General features: G+C 45.6%; 1 protein-coding gene across 1 annotated transcript in view; it reads left to right on the top strand.

The window, feature by feature from the left end:
- isy1 (ISY1 splicing factor homolog) overlaps nt 1–18,379 on the top strand; it is a 53,552-nt gene extending 35,173 nt beyond the window's left edge. The window contains exon 10 of the mRNA XM_045692007.1: nt 17,507–18,379. Within this exon, the coding sequence (XP_045547963.1) occupies nt 17,507–17,614 (108 nt within the window). The 3' untranslated portion in view covers nt 17,615–18,379. The remainder of the gene's footprint in view (nt 1–17,506) is intronic.
- Nucleotides 18,380–19,041: the final 662 nt, after the last annotated feature.

Consider the following 19,041-nt stretch of genomic DNA (forward strand, 5'->3'; position numbering starts at 1 on the left):
ATAGGGCTAGTTTAGTGATATGATCCTCTCCAGATTGGGGATGGATAGGGCTAGTTTAGTGATATGATCCTCTCCAGATTGGGGATGGATAGGGCTAGTTTAGTGATATGATCCTCTCCAGATTGGGGATGGATAGGGCTAGTTTAGTGATATGATCCTCTCCAGATTGGGGTTGGATAGGGCTAGTTTAGTGATATGATCCTCTCCAGATTGGGGATGGATAGGGCTAGTTTAGTGATATGATCCTCTCCAGATTGGGGATGGATAGGGCTAGTTTAGTGATATGATCCTCTCCAGATTGGGGATGGATAGGGCTAGTTTAGTGATATGATCCTCTCCAGATTGGGGATGGTTAGGGCTAGTTTAGTGATATGATCATCTCCAGATTGGGGATGGATAGGGCTAGTTTAGTGATATGATCCTCTCCAGATTGGGGATGGTTAGGGCTAGTTTAGTGATATGATCATCTCCAGATTGGGGATGGATAGGGCTAGTTTAGTGATATGATCCTCTCCAGATTGGGGATGGATAGGGCTAGTTTAGTGATGTCTTTGATCCTCTCCAGATTGGGGTTGGATAGGGCTAGTTTAGTGATATGATCCTCTCCAGATTGGGGATGGATAGGGCTAGTTTAGTGATATGATCCTCTCCAGATTGGGGATGGTTAGGGCTAGTTTAGTGATATGATCCTCTCCAGATTGGGGATGGATAGGGCTAGTTTAGTGATGTGATCCTCTCCAGATTGGGGATGGATAGGGCTAGTTTAGTGATATGATCCTCTCCAGATTGGGGTTGGATAGGGCTAGTTTAGTGATTTGATCCTCTCCAGATTGGGGATGGATAGGGCTAGTTTAGTGATATGATCCTCTCCAGATTGGGGATGGATAGGGCTAGTTTAGTGATATGATCCTCTCCAGATTGGGGATGGATAGGGCTAGTTTAGTGATGTCTTTGATCCTCTCCAGATTGGAGATTGATAGGGCTAGTTTAGTGATATGATCCTCTCCAGATTGGGGATGGATAGGGCTAGTTTAGTGATATGATCCTCTCCAGATTGGGGATGGATAGGGCTAGTTTAGTGATGTCTTTGATCCTCTCCAGATTGGGGATGGATAGGGCTAGTTTAGTGATATGATCCTCTCCAGATTGAGGATGGATAGGGCTAGTTTAGTGATATGATCCTCTCCAGATTGGGGATGGATAGGGCTAGTTTAGTGATATGATCCTCTCCAGATTGGGGATGGGTAGGGCTAGTTTAGTGATATGATCCTCTCCAGATTGGGGATGGGTAGGGCTAGTTTAGTGATATGATCCTCTCCAGATTGGGGATGGATAGGGCTAGTTTAGTGATATGATCCTCTCCAGATTGGGGATGGATAGGGCTAGTTTAGTGATATGATCCTCTCCAGATTGGGGATGGATAGGGCTAGTTTAGTGATATGATCCTCTCCAGATTGGGGATGGATAGGGCTAGTTTAGTGATATGATCCTCTCCAGATTGGGGATGGATAGGGCTAGTTTAGTGATGTCTTTGATCCTCTCCAGATTGGGGATGGATAGGGCTAGTTTAGTGATGTCTTTGATCCTCTCCAGATTGGGGATGGGTAGGGCTAGTTTAGTGATATGATCCTCTCCAGATTGGGGATGGATAGGGCTAGTTTAGTGATATGATCCTCTCCAGATTGGGGATGGATAGGGCTAGTTTAGTGATATGATCCTCTCCAGATTGGGGATGGATAGGGCTAGTTTAGTGATATGATCCTCTCCAGATTGGGGATGGATAGGGCTAGTTTAGTGATATGATCCTCTCCAGATTGGGGATGGATAGGGCTAGTTTAGTGATGTCTTTGATCCTCTCCAGATTGGGGATGGATAGGGCTAGTTTAGTGATATGATCCTCTCCAGATTGGGGATGGATAGGGCTAGTTTAGTGATATGATCCTCTCCAGATTGGGGATGGATAGGGCTAGTTTAGTGATATGATCCTCTCCAGATTGGGGATGGATAGGGCTAGTTTAGTGATATGATCCTCTCCAGATTGGGGATGGATAGGGCTAGTTTAGTGATATGATCCTCTCCAGATTGGGGATGGATAGGGCTAGTTTAGTGATATGATCCTCTCCAGATTGGGGTTGGATAGGGCTAGTTTAGTGATATGATCCTCTCCAGATTGGGGATGGATAGGGCTAGTTTAGTGATGTCTTTGATCCTCTCCAGATTGGGGATGGATAGGGCTAGTTTAGTGATATGATCCTCTCCAGATTGGGGATGGATAGGGCTAGTTTAGTGATATGATCCTCTCCAGATTGGGGATGGATAGGGCTAGTTTAGTGATGTCTTTGATCCTCTCCAGATTGGGGATGGATAGGGCTAGTTTAGTGATGTCTTTGATCCTCTCCAGATTGGGGATGGATAGGGCTAGTTTAGTGATATGATCCTCTCCAGATTGGGGATGGATAGGGCTAGTTTAGTGATATGATCCTCTCCAGATTGGGGATGGATAGGGCTAGTTTAGTGATATGATCCTCTCCAGATTGGGGATGGATAGGGCTAGTTTAGTGATGTCTTTGATCCTCTCCAGATTGGGGATGGATAGGGCTAGTTTAGTGATATGATCCTCTCCAGATTGGGGATGGGTAGGGCTAGTTTAGTGATATGATCCTCTCCAGATTGGGGTTGGATAGGGCTAGTTTAGTGATATGATCCTCTCCAGATTGGGGATGGATAGGGCTAGTTTAGTGATATGATCCTCTCCAGATTGGGGATGGATAGGGCTAGTTTAGTGATGTCTTTGATCCTCTCCAGATTGGGGATGGATAGGGCTAGTTTAGTGATATGATCCTCTCCAGATTGGGGATGGTTAGGGCTAGTTTAGTGATATGATCCTCTCCAGATTGGGGATGGATAGGGCTAGTTTAGTGATGTCTTTGATCCTCTCCAGATTGGGGATGGATAGGGCTAGTTTAGTGATATGATCCTCTCCAGATTGGGGATGGATAGGGCTAGTTTAGTGATATGATCCTCTCCAGATTGTGGATGGATAGGGCTAGTTTAGTGATATGATCCTCTCCAGATTGGGGATGGATAGGGCTAGTTTAGTTATATGATCCTCTCCAGATTGGGGATGGATAGGGCTAGTTTAGTGATATGATCCTCTCCAGATTGTGGATGGATAGGGCTAGTTTAGTGATATGATCCTCTCCAGATTGGGGATGGATAGGGCTAGTTTAGTGATATGATCCTCTCCAGATTGGGGATGGATAGGGCTAGTTTAGTGATGTCTTTGATCCTCTCCAGATTGGGGATGGATAGGGCTAGTTTAGTGATATGATCCTCTCCAGATTGGGGATGGATAGGGCTAGTTTAGTGATATGATCCTCTCCAGATTGGGGATGGGTAGGGCTAGTTTAGTGATATGATCCTCTCCAGATTGGGGATGGATAGGGCTAGTTTAGTGATATGATCCTCTCCAGATTGGGGATGGATAGGGCTAGTTTAGTGATATGATCCTCTCCAGATTGGGGATGGATAGGGCTAGTTTAGTGATATGATCCTCTCCAGATTGGGGATGGATAGGGCTAGTTTAGTGATATGATCCTCTCCAGATTGGGGATGGATAGGGCTAGTTTAGTGATGTCTTTGATCCTCTCCAGATTGGGGATGGATAGGGCTAGTTTAGTGATATGATCCTCTCCAGATTGGGGATGGATAGGGCTAGTTTAGTGATATGATCCTCTCCAGATTGGGGATGGTTAGGGCTAGTTTAGTGATATGATCCTCTCCAGATTGGGGATGGATAGGGCTAGTTTAGTGATGTGATCCTCTCCAGATTGGGGATGGATAGGGCTAGTTTAGTGATATGATCCTCTCCAGATTGGGGATGGATAGGGCTAGTTTAGTGATATGATCCTCTCCAGATTGGGGTTGGATAGGGCTAGTTTAGTGATTTGATCCTCTCCAGATTGGGGATGGATAGGGCTAGTTTAGTGATATGATCCTCTCCAGATTGGGGATGGATAGGGCTAGTTTAGTGATATGATCCTCTCCAGATTGGGGATGGATAGGGCTAGTTTAGTGATGTCTTTGATCCTCTCCAGATTGGAGATTGATAGGGCTAGTTTAGTGATATGATCCTCTCCAGATTGGGGATGGATAGGGCTAGTTTAGTGATATGATCCTCTCCAGATTGGGGATGGATAGGGCTAGTTTAGTGATGTCTTTGATCCTCTCCAGATTGGGGATGGATAGGGCTAGTTTAGTGATATGATCCTCTCCAGATTGAGGATGGATAGGGCTAGTTTAGTGATATGATCCTCTCCAGATTGGGGATGGATAGGGCTAGTTTAGTGATATGATCCTCTCCAGATTGGGGATGGGTAGGGCTAGTTTAGTGATATGATCCTCTCCAGATTGGGGATGGGTAGGGCTAGTTTAGTGATATGATCCTCTCCAGATTGGGGATGGATAGGGCTAGTTTAGTGATATGATCCTCTCCAGATTGGGGATGGATAGGGCTAGTTTAGTGATATGATCCTCTCCAGATTGGGGATGGATAGGGCTAGTTTAGTGATATGATCCTCTCCAGATTGGGGATGGATAGGGCTAGTTTAGTGATATGATCCTCTCCAGATTGGGGATGGATAGGGCTAGTTTAGTGATGTCTTTGATCCTCTCCAGATTGGGGTTGGATAGGGCTAGTTTAGTGATATGATCCTCTCCAGATTGGGGATGGATAGGGCTAGTTTAGTGATGTCTTTGATCCTCTCCAGATTGGGGATGGATAGGGCTAGTTTAGTGATATGATCCTCTCCAGATTGGGGATGGATAGGGCTAGTTTAGTGATATGATCCTCTCCAGATTGGGGATGGATAGGGCTAGTTTAGTGATGTCTTTGATCCTCTCCAGATTGGGGATGGATAGGGCTAGTTTAGTGATGTCTTTGATCCTCTCCAGATTGGGGATGGATAGGGCTAGTTTAGTGATATGATCCTCTCCAGATTGGGGATGGATAGGGCTAGTTTAGTGATATGATCCTCTCCAGATTGGGGTTGGATAGGGCTAGTTTAGTGATATGATCCTCTCCAGATTGGGGATGGATAGGGCTAGTTTAGTGATGTCTTTGATCCTCTCCAGATTGGGGATGGATAGGGCTAGTTTAGTGATGTCTTTGATCCTCTCCAGATTGGGGATGGATAGGGCTAGTTTAGTGATATGATCCTCTCCAGATTGGGGATGGGTAGGGCTAGTTTAGTGATATGATCCTCTCCAGATTGGGGTTGGATAGGGCTAGTTTAGTGATATGATCCTCTCCAGATTGGGGATGGATAGGGCTAGTTTAGTGATGTCTTTGATCCTCTCCAGATTGGGGATGGATAGGGCTAGTTTAGTGATATGATCCTCTCCAGATTGGGGATGGTTAGGGCTAGTTTAGTGATATGATCCTCTCCAGATTGGGGATGGATAGGGCTAGTTTAGTGATGTCTTTGATCCTCTCCAGATTGGGGATGGATAGGGCTAGTTTAGTGATATGATCCTCTCCAGATTGGGGTTGGATAGGGCTAGTTTAGTGATATGATCCTCTCCAGATTGGGGATGGATAGGGCTAGTTTAGTGATATGATCCTCTCCAGATTGGGGATGGATAGGGCTAGTTTAGTGATATGATCCTCTCCAGATTGGGGATGGATAGGGCTAGTTTAGTGATATGATCCTCTCCAGATTGTGGATGGATAGGGCTAGTTTAGTGATATGATCCTCTCCAGATTGGGGATGGATAGGGCTAGTTTAGTTATATGATCCTCTCCAGATTGGGGATGGATAGGGCTAGTTTAGTGATGTCTTTGATCCTCTCCAGATTGGGGATGGATAGGGCTAGTTTAGTGATATGATCCTCTCCAGATTGGGGATGGATAGGGCTAGTTTAGTGATATGATCCTCTCCAGATTGGGGATGGATAGGGCTAGTTTAGTGATATGATCCTCTCCAGATTGGGGATGGATAGGGCTAGTTTAGTGATATGATCCTCTCCAGATTGGGGATGGATAGGGCTAGTTTAGTGATGTCTTTGATCCTCTCCAGATTGGGGTTGGATAGGGCTAGTTTAGTGATATGATCCTCTCCAGATTGGGGATGGATAGGGCTAGTTTAGTGATATGATCCTCTCCAGATTGGGGATGGTTAGGGCTAGTTTAGTGATATGATCCTCTCCAGATTGGGGATGGATAGGGCTAGTTTAGTGATGTGATCCTCTCCAGATTGGGGATGGATAGGGCTAGTTTAGTGATATGATCCTCTCCAGATTGGGGATGGATAGGGCTAGTTTAGTGATATGATCCTCTCCAGATTGGGGTTGGATAGGGCTAGTTTAGTGATTTGATCCTCTCCAGATTGGGGATGGATAGGGCTAGTTTAGTGATGTCTTTGATCCTCTCCAGATTGGAGATTGATAGGGCTAGTTTAGTGATATGATCCTCTCCAGATTGGGGATGGATAGGGCTAGTTTAGTGATATGATCCTCTCCAGATTGGGGATGGATAGGGCTAGTTTAGTGATGTCTTTGATCCTCTCCAGATTGGGGATGGATAGGGCTAGTTTAGTGATATGATCCTCTCCAGATTGAGGATGGATAGGGCTAGTTTAGTGATATGATCCTCTCCAGATTGGGGATGGATAGGGCTAGTTTAGTGATATGATCCTCTCCAGATTGGGGATGGGTAGGGCTAGTTTAGTGATATGATCCTCTCCAGATTGGGGATGGGTAGGGCTAGTTTAGTGATATGATCCTCTCCAGATTGGGGATGGATAGGGCTAGTTTAGTGATATGATCCTCTCCAGATTGGGGATGGATAGGGCTAGTTTAGTGATATGATCCTCTCCAGATTGGGGATGGATAGGGCTAGTTTAGTGATATGATCCTCTCCAGATTGGGGATGGATAGGGCTAGTTTAGTGATATGATCCTCTCCAGATTGGGGATGGATAGGGCTAGTTTAGTGATGTCTTTGATCCTCTCCAGATTGGGGTTGGATAGGGCTAGTTTAGTGATATGATCCTCTCCAGATTGGGGATGGATAGGGCTAGTTTAGTGATGTCTTTGATCCTCTCCAGATTGGGGATGGTTAGGGCTAGTTTAGTGATATGATCCTCTCCAGATTGGGGATGGATAGGGCTAGTTTAGTGATATGATCCTCTCCAGATTGGGGATGGATAGGGCTAGTTTAGTGATATGATCCTCTCCAGATTGGGGATGGATAGGGCTAGTTTAGTGATATGATCCTCTCCAGATTGGGGATGGATAGGGCTAGTTTAGTGATGTCTTTGATCCTCTCCAGATTGGGGATGGTTAGGGCTAGTTTAGTGATGTCTTTGATCCTCTCCAGATTGGGGATGGTTAGGGCTAGTTTAGTGATATGATCCTCTCCAGATTGGGGATGGATAGTGCTAGTTTAGTGAAATGATCCTCTCCAGATTGGGGATGGATAGGGCTAGTTTAGTGATTTGATCCTCTCCAGATTGGGGATGGATAGGGCTAGTTTAGTGATATGATCCTCTCCAGATTGGGGATGGGTAGGGCTAGTTTAGTGATATGATCCTCTCCAGATTGGGGATGGATAGGGCTAGTTTAGTGATATGATCCTCTCCCGATTGGGGATGGATAGGGCTAGTTTAGTGATATGATCCTCTCCAGATTGGGGATGGGTAGGGCTAGTTTAGTGATATGATCCTCTCCAGATTGGGGATGGGTAGGGCTAGTTTAGTGATATGATCCTCTCCAGATTGGGGTTGGGTAGGGCTAGTTTAGTGATATGATCCTCTCCAGATTGGGGTTGGATAGGGCTAGTTTAGTGATATGATCCTCTCCAGATTGGGGATGGATAGGGCTAGTTTAGTGATATGATCCTCTCCAGGTGGGGATGGATAGGGCTAGTTTAGTGATATGATCCTCTCCAGATTGGGGATGGGTAGGGCTAGTTTAGTGATATGATCCTCTCCAGATTGGGGATGGATAGGGCTAGTTTAGTGATATGATCCTCTCCAGATTGGGGTTGGATAGGGCTAGTTTAGTGATATGATCCTCTCCAGATTGGGGATGGATAGGGCTAGTTTAGTGATATGATCCTCTCCAGATTGGGGATGGATAGGGCTAGTTTAGTGATATGATCCTCTCCAGATTGGGGATGGATAGGGCTAGTTTAGTGATGTCTTTGATCCTCTCCAGATTGGGGATGGATAGGGCTAGTTTAGTGATATGATCCTCTCCAGGTGGGGATGGATAGGGCTAGTTTAGTGATATGATCCTCTCCAGATTGGGGATGGATAGGGCTAGTTTAGTGATGTCTTTGATCCTCTCCAGATTGGGGATGGATAGGGCTAGTTTAGTGATATGATCCTCTCCAGATTGGGGATGGATAGGGCTAGTTTAGTGATATGATCCTCTCCAGATTGGGGATGGATAGGGCTAGTTTAGTGATATGATCCTCTCCAGATTGGGGATGGATAGGGCTAGTTTAGTGATATGATCCTCTCCAGATTGGGGATGGATAGGGCTAGTTTAGTGATATGATCCTCTCCAGATTGGGGATGGATAGGGCTAGTTTAGTGATGTCTTTGATCCTCTCCAGATTGGGGATGGTTAGGGCTAGTTTAGTGATATGATCCTCTCCAGATTGGGGTTGGATAGGGCTAGTTTAGTGATTTGATCCTCTCCAGATTGGGGATGGATAGGGCTAGTTTAGTGATATGATCCTCTCCAGATTGGGGATGGATAGGGCTAGTTTAGTGATATGATCCTCTCCAGATTGGGGATGGATAGGGCTAGTTTAGTGATGTCTTTGATCCTCTCCAGATTGGGGATGGATAGGGCTAGTTTAGTGATGTCTTTGATCCTCTCCAGATTGGGGATGGATAGGGCTAGTTTAGTGATATGATCCTCTCCAGATTGGGGATGGATAGGGCTAGTTTAGTGATATGATCCTCTCCAGATTGGGGATGGATAGGGCTAGTTTAGTGATATGATCCTCTCCAGATTGGGGATGGGTAGGGCTAGTTTAGTGATATGATCCTCTCCAGATTGGGGATGGGTAGGGCTAGTTTAGTGATATGATCCTCTCCAGATTGGGGATGGATAGGGCTAGTTTAGTGATATGATCCTCTCCAGATTGGGGATGGATAGGGCTAGTTTAGTGATATGATCCTCTCCAGATTGGGGATGGATAGGGCTAGTTTAGTGATATGATCCTCTCCAGATTGGGGATGGATAGGGCTAGTTTAGTGATATGATCCTCTCCAGATTGGGGATGGATAGGGCTAGTTTAGTGATATGATCCTCTCCAGATTGGGGATGGATAGGGCTAGTTTAGTGATGTCTTTGATCCTCTCCAGATTGGGGTTGGATAGGGCTAGTTTAGTGATATGATCCTCTCCAGATTGGGGATGGATAGGGCTAGTTTAGTGATGTCTTTGATCCTCTCCAGATTGGGGATGGTTAGGGCTAGTTTAGTGATATGATCCTCTCCAGATTGGGGATGGATAGGGCTAGTTTAGTGATATGATCCTCTCCAGATTGGGGATGGATAGGGCTAGTTTAGTGATATGATCCTCTCCAGATTGGGGATGGATAGGGCTAGTTTAGTGATATGATCCTCTCCAGATTGGGGATGGATAGGGCTAGTTTAGTGATATGATCCTCTCCAGATTGGGGATGGATAGGGCTAGTTTAGTGATGTCTTTGATCCTCTCCAGATTGGGGATGGTTAGGGCTAGTTTAGTGATGTCTTTGATCCTCTCCAGATTGGGGATGGTTAGGGCTAGTTTAGTGATATGATCCTCTCCAGATTGGGGATGGATAGGGCTAGTTTAGTGATATGATCCTCTCCAGATTGGGGATGGGTAGGGCTAGTTTAGTGATATGATCCTCTCCAGATTGGGGTTGGATAGGGCTAGTTTAGTGATATGATCCTCTCCCGATTGGGGATGGATAGGGCTAGTTTAGTGATATGATCCTCTCCAGATTGGGGATGGATAGGGCTAGTTTAGTGATTTGATCCTCTCCAGATTGGGGTTGGATAGGGCTAGTTTAGTGATATGATCCTCTCCAGATTGGGGATGGATAGGGCTAGTTTAGTGATATGATCCTCTCCAGATTGGGGATGGATAGGGCTAGTTTAGTGATATGATCATCTCCAGATTGGGGATGGATAGGGCTAGTTTAGTGATATGATCCTCTCCAGGTGGGGATGGATAGGGCTAGTTTAGTGATGTCTTTGATCCTCTCCAGATTAGGGATGGATAGGGCTAGTTTAGTGATATGATCCTCTCCAGATTGGGGATGGATAGGGCTAGTTTAGTGATATGATCCTCTCCAGATTGGGGATGGATAGGGCTAGTTTAGTGATGTCTTTGATCCTCTCCAGATTGGGGATGGATAGGGCTAGTTTAGTGATATGATCCTCTCCAGATTGGGGATGGATAGGGCTAGTTTAGTGATATGATCCTCTCCAGATTGGGGATGGATAGGGCTAGTTTAGTGATATGATCCTCTCCAGATTGGGGATGGATAGGGCTAGTTTAGTGATGTCTTTGATCCTCTCCAGATTGGGGATGGATAGGGCTAGTTTAGTGATGTCTTTGATCCTCTCCAGATTGGGGATGGATAGGGCTAGTTTAGTGATATGATCCTCTCCAGATTGGGGATGGATAGGGCTAGTTTAGTGATATGATCCTCTCCAGATTGGGGATGGATAGGGCTAGTTTAGTGATATGATCCTCTCCAGATTGGGGATGGGTAGGGCTAGTTTAGTGATATGATCCTCTCCAGATTGGGGATGGGTAGGGCTAGTTTAGTGATATGATCCTCTCCAGATTGGGGATGGATAGGGCTAGTTTAGTGATATGATCCTCTCCAGATTGGGGATGGATAGGGCTAGTTTAGTGATATGATCCTCTCCAGATTGGGGATGGATAGGGCTAGTTTAGTGATATGATCCTCTCCAGATTGGGGATGGATAGGGCTAGTTTAGTGATATGATCCTCTCCAGATTGGGGATGGATAGGGCTAGTTTAGTGATATGATCCTCTCCAGATTGGGGATGGATAGGGCTAGTTTAGTGATGTCTTTGATCCTCTCCAGATTGGGGTTGGATAGGGCTAGTTTAGTGATATGATCCTCTCCAGATTGGGGATGGATAGGGCTAGTTTAGTGATGTCTTTGATCCTCTCCAGATTGGGGATGGTTAGGGCTAGTTTAGTGATATGATCCTCTCCAGATTGGGGATGGATAGGGCTAGTTTAGTGATATGATCCTCTCCAGATTGGGGATGGATAGGGCTAGTTTAGTGATATGATCCTCTCCAGATTGGGGATGGATAGGGCTAGTTTAGTGATATGATCCTCTCCAGATTGGGGATGGATAGGGCTAGTTTAGTGATATGATCCTCTCCAGATTGGGGATGGATAGGGCTAGTTTAGTGATATGATCCTCTCCAGATTGGGGATGGATAGGGCTAGTTTAGTGATATGATCCTCTCCAGATTGGGGATGGATAGGGCTAGTTTAGTGATGTCTTTGATCCTCTCCAGATTGGGGATGGTTAGGGCTAGTTTAGTGATGTCTTTGATCCTCTCCAGATTGGGGATGGTTAGGGCTAGTTTAGTGATATGATCCTCTCCAGATTGGGGATGGATAGGGCTAGTTTAGTGATATGATCCTCTCCAGATTGGGGATGGGTAGGGCTAGTTTAGTGATATGATCCTCTCCAGATTGGGGTTGGATAGGGCTAGTTTAGTGATATGATCCTCTCCCGATTGGGGATGGATAGGGCTAGTTTAGTGATATGATCCTCTCCAGATTGGGGATGGATAGGGCTAGTTTAGTGATTTGATCCTCTCCAGATTGGGGTTGGATAGGGCTAGTTTAGTGATATGATCCTCTCCAGATTGGGGATGGATAGGGCTAGTTTAGTGATATGATCCTCTCCAGATTGGGGATGGATAGGGCTAGTTTAGTGATATGATCATCTCCAGATTGGGGATGGATAGGGCTAGTTTAGTGATATGATCCTCTCCAGGTGGGGATGGATAGGGCTAGTTTAGTGATGTCTTTGATCCTCTCCAGATTAGGGATGGATAGGGCTAGTTTAGTGATATGATCCTCTCCAGATTGGGGATGGATAGGGCTAGTTTAGTGATATGATCCTCTCCAGATTGGGGATGGATAGGGCTAGTTTAGTGATGTCTTTGATCCTCTCCAGATTGGGGATGGATAGGGCTAGTTTAGTGATATGATCCTCTCCAGATTGGGGATGGATAGGGCTAGTTTAGTGATATGATCCTCTCCAGATTGGGGATGGATAGGGCTAGTTTAGTGATATGATCCTCTCCAGATTGGGGATGGATAGTGCTAGTTTAGTGATATGATCCTCTCCAGATTGGGGATGGATAGGGCTAGTTTAGTGATATGATCCTCTCCAGATTGGGGATGGATAGGGCTAGTTTAGTGATGTCTTTGATCCTCTCCAGATTGGGGATGGATAGGGCTAGTTTAGTGATATGATCCTCTCCAGATTGGGGATGGATAGGGCTAGTTTAGTGATATGATCCTCTCCAGATTGGGGATGGATAGGGCTAGTTTAGTGATATGATCCTCTCCAGATTGGGGATGGATAGGGCTAGTTTAGTGATGTCTTTGATCCTCTCCAGATTGGGGTTGGATAGGGCTAGTTTAGTGATATGATCCTCTCCAGATTGGGGATGGATAGGGCTAGTTTAGTGATGTCTTTGATCCTCTCCAGATTGGGGATGGTTAGGGCTAGTTTAGTGATATGATCCTCTCCAGATTGGGGATGGATAGGGCTAGTTTAGTGATGTCTTTGATCCTCTCCAGATTGGGGATGGTTAGGGCTAGTTTAGTGATATGATCCTCTCCAGATTGGGGATGGATAGGGCTAGTTTAGTGATATGATCCTCTCCAGATTGGGGATGGATAGGGCTAGTTTAGTGATGTCTTTGATCCTCTCCAGATTGGGGATGGTTAGGGCTAGTTTAGTTATGTCTTTGATCCTCTCCAGATTGGGGATGGTTAGGGCTAGTTTAGTGATATGATCCTCTCCAGATTGGGGATGGATAGGGCTAGTTTAGTGATATGATCCTCTCCAGATTGGGGATGGATAGGGCTAGTTTAGTGATATGATCCTCTCCAGATTGGGGATGGATAGGGCTAGTTTAGTGATATGATCCTCTCCAGATTGGGGTTGGATAGGGCTAGTTTAGTGATATGATCCTCTCCAGATTGGGGATGGATAGGGCTAGTTTAGTGATATGATCATCTCCAGATTGGGGATGGATAGGGCTAGTTTAGTGATATGATCCTCTCCAGATTGGGGATGGATAGGGCTAGTTTAGTGATGTCTTTGATCCTCTCCAGATTGGGGATGGATAGGGCTAGTTTAGTGATATGATCCTCTCCAGATTGGGGATGGATAGGGCTAGTTTAGTGATGTCTTTGATCCTCTCCAGATTGGGGATGGATAGGGCTAGTTTAGTGATATGATCCTCTCCAGATTGGGGATGGATAGGGCTAGTTTAGTGATATGATCCTCTCCAGATTGGGGATGGATAGGGCTAGTTTAGTGATATGATCCTCTCCAGATTGGGGATGGATAGGGCTAGTTTAGTGATATGATCCTCTCCAGATTGGGGATGGATAGGGCTAGTTTAGTGATATGATCCTCTCCAGATTGGGGATGGATAGGGCTAGTTTAGTGATATGATCCTCTCCAGATTGGGGATGGATAGGGCTAGTTTAGTGATATGATCCTCTCCAGATTGGGGATGGATAGGGCTAGTTTAGTGATATGATCCTCTCCAGATTGGGGTTGGATAGGGCTAGTTTAGTGATATGATCCTCTCCAGATTGGGGATGGATAGGGCTAGTTTAGTGATATGATCATCTCCAGATTGGGGATGGATAGGGCTAGTTTAGTGATATGATCCTCTCCAGATTGGGGATGGATAGGGCTAGTTTAGTGATGTCTTTGATCCTCTCCAGATTGGGGATGGATAGGGCTAGTTTAGTGATATGATCCTCTCCAGATTGGGGATGGATAGGGCTAGTTTAGTGATGTCTTTGATCCTCTCCAGATTGGGGATGGATAGGGCTAGTTTAGTGATATGATCCTCTCCAGATTGGGGATGGATAGGGCTAGTTTAGTGATATGATCCTCTCCAGATTGGGGATGGATAGGGCTAGTTTAGTGATATGATCCTCTCCAGATTGGGGATGGATAGGGCTAGTTTAGTGATATGATCCTCTCCAGATTGGGGATGGATAGGGCTAGTTTAGTGATATGATCCTCTCCAGATTGGGGATGGATAGGGCTAGTTTAGTGATATGATCCTCTCCAGATTGGGGATGGATAGGGCTAGTTTAGTGATATGATCCTCTCCAGGTGGGGATGGATAAGGCTAGTTTAGTGATATGATCCTCTCCAGATTGGGGTTGGATAGGGCTAGTTTAGTGATATGATCCTCTCCAGATTGGGGATGGATAGGGCTAGTTTAGTGATATGATCCTCTCCAGATTGGGGATGGATAGGGCTAGTTTAGTGATGTCTTTGATCCTCTCCAGATTGGGGATGGATAGGGCTAGTTTAGTGATATGATCCTCTCCAGATTGGGGATGGATAGGGCTAGTTTAGTGATATGATCCTCTCCAGATTGGGGATGGATAGGGCTAGTTTAGTGATATGATCCTCTCCAGATTGGGGATGGATAGGGCTAGTTTAGTGATATGATCCTCTCCAGATTGGGGATGGATAGGGCTAGTTTAGTGATATGATCCTCTCCAGATTGGGGATGGATAGGGCTAGTTTAGTGATATGATCCTCTCCAGATTGGGGATGGATAGGGCTAGTTTAGTGATATGATCCTCTCCAGATTGGGGATGGTTAGGGCTAGTTTAGTGATATGATCCTCTCCAGATTGGGGTTGGATAGGGCTAGTTTAGTGATATGATCCTCTCCAGATTGGGGATGGGTAGGGCTAGTTTAGTGATGTCTTTGATCCTCTCCAGATTGGGGATGGATAGGGCTAGTTTAGTGATATGATCCTCTCCAGATTGGGGATGGATAGGGCTAGTTTAGTGATGTCTTTGATCCTCTCCAGATTGGGGATGGTTAGGGCTAGTTTAGTGATATGATCCTCTCCAGATTGGGGATGGATAGGGCTAGTTTAGTGATATGATCCTCTCCAGATTGGGGATGGATAGGGCTAGTTTAGTGATATGATCCTCTCCAGATTGGGGATGGATAGGGCTAGTTTAGTGATGTCTTTGATCCTCTCCAGATTGGGGATGGATAGGGCTAGTTTAGTGATATGATCCTCTCCAGATTGGGGATGGATAGGGCTAGTTTAGTGATATGATCCTCTCCAGATTGGGGATGGATAGGGCTAGTTTAGTGATATGATCCTCTCCAGATTGGGGATGGATAGGGCTAGTTTAGTGATATGATCCTCTCCAGATTGGGGATGGATAGGGCTAGTTTAGTGATATGATCCTCTCCAGATTGGGGATGGATAGGGCTAGTTTAGTGATATGATCCTCTCCAGATTGGGGATGGATAGGGCTAGTTTAGTGATATCATCCTCTCCAGATTGGGGATGGATAGGGCTAGTTTAGTGATGTCTTTGATCCTCTCCAGATTGGGGTTGGATAGGGCTAGTTTAGTGATATGATCCTCTCCAGATTGGGGTTGGATAGGGCTAGTTTAGTGATGTCTTTGATCCTCTCCAGATTGGGGATGGTTAGGGCTAGTTTAGTGATATGATCCTCTCCAGATTGGGGATGGATAGGGCTAGTTTAGTGATATGATCCTCTCCAGATTGGGGATGGATAGGGCTAGTTTAGTGATGTCTTTGATCCTCTCCAGATTGGGGATGGTTAGGGCTAGTTTAGTTATGTCTTTGATCCTCTCCAGATTGGGGATGGTTAGGGCTAGTTTAGTGATATGATCCTCTCCAGATTGGGGATGGATAGGGCTAGTTTAGTGATATGATCCTCTCCAGATTGGGGATGGTTAGGGCTAGTTTAGTGATGTCTTTGATCCTCTCCAGATTGGGGATGGATAGGGCTAGTTTAGTGATATGATCCTCTCCAGATTGGGGATGGATAGGGCTAGTTTAGTGATGTCTTTGATCCTCTCCAGATTGGGGATGGATAGGGCTAGTTTAGTGATATGATCCTCTCCAGATTGGGGATGGATAGGGCTAGTTTAGTGATATGATCCTCTCCCGATTGGGGATGGATAGGGCTAGTTTAGTGATATGATCCTCTCCCGATTGGGGATGGATAGGGCTAGTTTAGTGATATGATCCTCTCCAGATTGGGGATGGATAGGGCTAGTTTAGTGATATGATCCTCTCCAGATTGGGGATGGATAGGGCTAGTTTAGTGATATGATCCTCTCCAGATTGGGGTTGGATAGGGCTAGTTTAGTGATATGATCCTCTCCAGATTGGGGATGGATAGGGCTAGTTTAGTGATATGATCCTCTCCAGATTGGGGATGGATAGGGCTAGTTTAGTGATATGATCCTCTCCAGATTGGGGATGGATAGGGCTAGTTTAGTGATATGATCCTCTCCAGATTGGGGATGGATAGGGCTAGTTTAGTGATGTCTTTGATCCTCTCCAGATTGGGGATGGATAGGGCTAGTTTAGTGATGTCTTTGATCCTCTCCAGATTGGGGATGGATAGGGCTAGTTTAGTGATATGATCCTCTCCAGATTGGGGATGGATAGGGCTAGTTTAGTGATATGATCCTCTCCAGATTGGGGATGGATAGGGCTAGTTTAGTGATATGATCCTCTCCAGATTGGGGATGGATAGGGCTAGTTTAGTGATATGATCCTCTCCAGATTGGGGTTGGATAGGGCTAGTTTAGTGATATGATCCTCTCCAGATTGGGGATGGATAGGGCTAGTTTAGTGATATGATCCTCTCCAGATTGGGGATGGATAGGGCTAGTTTAGTGATATCATCCTCTCCAGATTGGGGATGGATAGGGCTAGTTTAGTGATGTCTTTGATCCTCTCCAGATTGGGGTTAAGTTAAAAACACGCACCGCAACTTTGTCGACTACTAAGCATTTTTTAAACGCTTTGGGCTGGATGTGTTAATGTAAAGTTTGAATATGCATAATCTATGAGCAGACTTACTGCTTTACCTCAGTTAGCGATGAAATCCCTAGTTTAAAAGTGACTGTTTTCTGGAAACTGTGCAGCACCATTTTCCCTAAATGGGCCAGCACCCTAGCCGTTCGAGTTCTAGCCAATGAGCTTCAGCCCCTCGCCATTTGAGCGACAGCTAGAAAGAGGCACATCATACACACACACACAGCAGAGCGATGACGTACACAGTTTTCTGGGACGTGAACGCTACTTTCAGAACTACTGGCTAAGAAGTATACAAAAAAAAGTACCAGAGAACCTCTTGAATAAATCTTTGTGTTTCTAGATTGAGGAGGCGTTGGTGAGAAGGAAGAAGATGGAGCTCCTTCAGAAGTACGCCAGTGAGACCCTGATGGCCCAAAGTGAGGAGGCCAAGACACTGCTGGGGCTGTAGTGGAGAGAGGGAGATCGAGGACTGAATGGGCTGTAGTGGAGAGAGGGAGATCGAGGACTGAATGGGCTGTAGTGGAGAGAGGGAGATCGAGGACTGAATGGGCTGTAGTGGAGAGAGGGAGATTGAGGACTGAATGGGCTGTAGTGGAGAGAGGGAGATCGAGGACTGAATGGGCTGTAGTGGAGAGAGGGAGATCGAGGACTGAATGGGCTGTAGTGGAGAGAGGGAGATCGAGGACTGAATGGGCTGTAGTGGAGAGAGGGAGATCGAGGACTGAATGGGCTGTAGTGGAGAGAGGGAGATCGAGGACTGAATGGGCTGTAGTGGAGAGAGGGGGATCGAGGACTGAATGGGCTGTAGTGGAGAGAGGGAGATCGAGGACTGAATGGGCTGTAGTGGAGAGATGGAGGAGAGATCGATCTCTCTAGGGCTGAAGGAGTGTAATAATGTTGGGATGAGGTGTCATGGCCTGCTTTTCCCAGACTATATAACCAACTCCTTCCTATTCTTAGTGCTCGTACTAAACTAATCAGAGGTTTGGCTGTAGCAGGAACAGACCTGGGACCAGGTTAGTCATGAGAATGGGATAATGTCTTGCTTGGTCTGTTGGAGGTACAGAACCACATTGTCTTGTATCATGATGTAATGTTACAAGCCTTGTAAATAAATAACTTTCTTTTTTTTTTAAAATTTTTAAAACAATTTTACATTTTCCGAAGTACTCTATTTTCATCTGAATAAAATATTGTCCATCATTCCTTTCCACCACTGGTAGCGTTGATTCTAGCATTTCCATTATTGACCTGTTGAATGTTTCTGCGTTAGACCCCATGCCTCCCATCACCCTGTGTGTGTGTGTGTGTGTGTGTGTGTGTGTGTGTGTGTGTGTGTGTGTGCGCTGTAAACAGTAGATTGGAGGAACGCTAGTTCATGTGACAGTAGGACCATAGGAACTAGTGACTCCCTCCCCAGCAGGACTCAAATATACACTGAGTGGACAACATGCTCTTTCCATGACATGGACTGACCAGGTGAATCCAGGTGAAAACTTTGATCCCTTATTGATGTCACTTGTTAAATCCACTTCAATCAGTGTAGATGAAGGGGAGGAGACAAGTTAAAGAAGGATTTCTAAACCTTGAGTCAATTGAGACATGGATTGTGTATGTGCCATTCAGATGCTTAGTAGACAAGACAAAAGATTGAAGTGTCTTTGAACAGGGTATGGTAGTAGGTGCCAGGCGAACCGGTTTGTGTCAAGAACTGCAACGCTGCTGCTTTTTCACGCTCAACCGTTTCCCGTGTGTATCAAGAATGGTCCCCCACCCAAAGGACATCCAGCCAACTTGACACAACTGTGGAAAGAATTGGAGTCCACATGGGCCATCATCCCTGTGGAACCCAGTTATAACTAAAAGCATTGTGTT

The sequence above is a fragment of the Salmo salar genome, chromosome ssa12 (genome assembly GCF_905237065.1).
Source record: "Salmo salar chromosome ssa12, Ssal_v3.1, whole genome shotgun sequence".
NCBI classification, from domain to species: domain Eukaryota; kingdom Metazoa; phylum Chordata; class Actinopteri; order Salmoniformes; family Salmonidae; genus Salmo; species Salmo salar.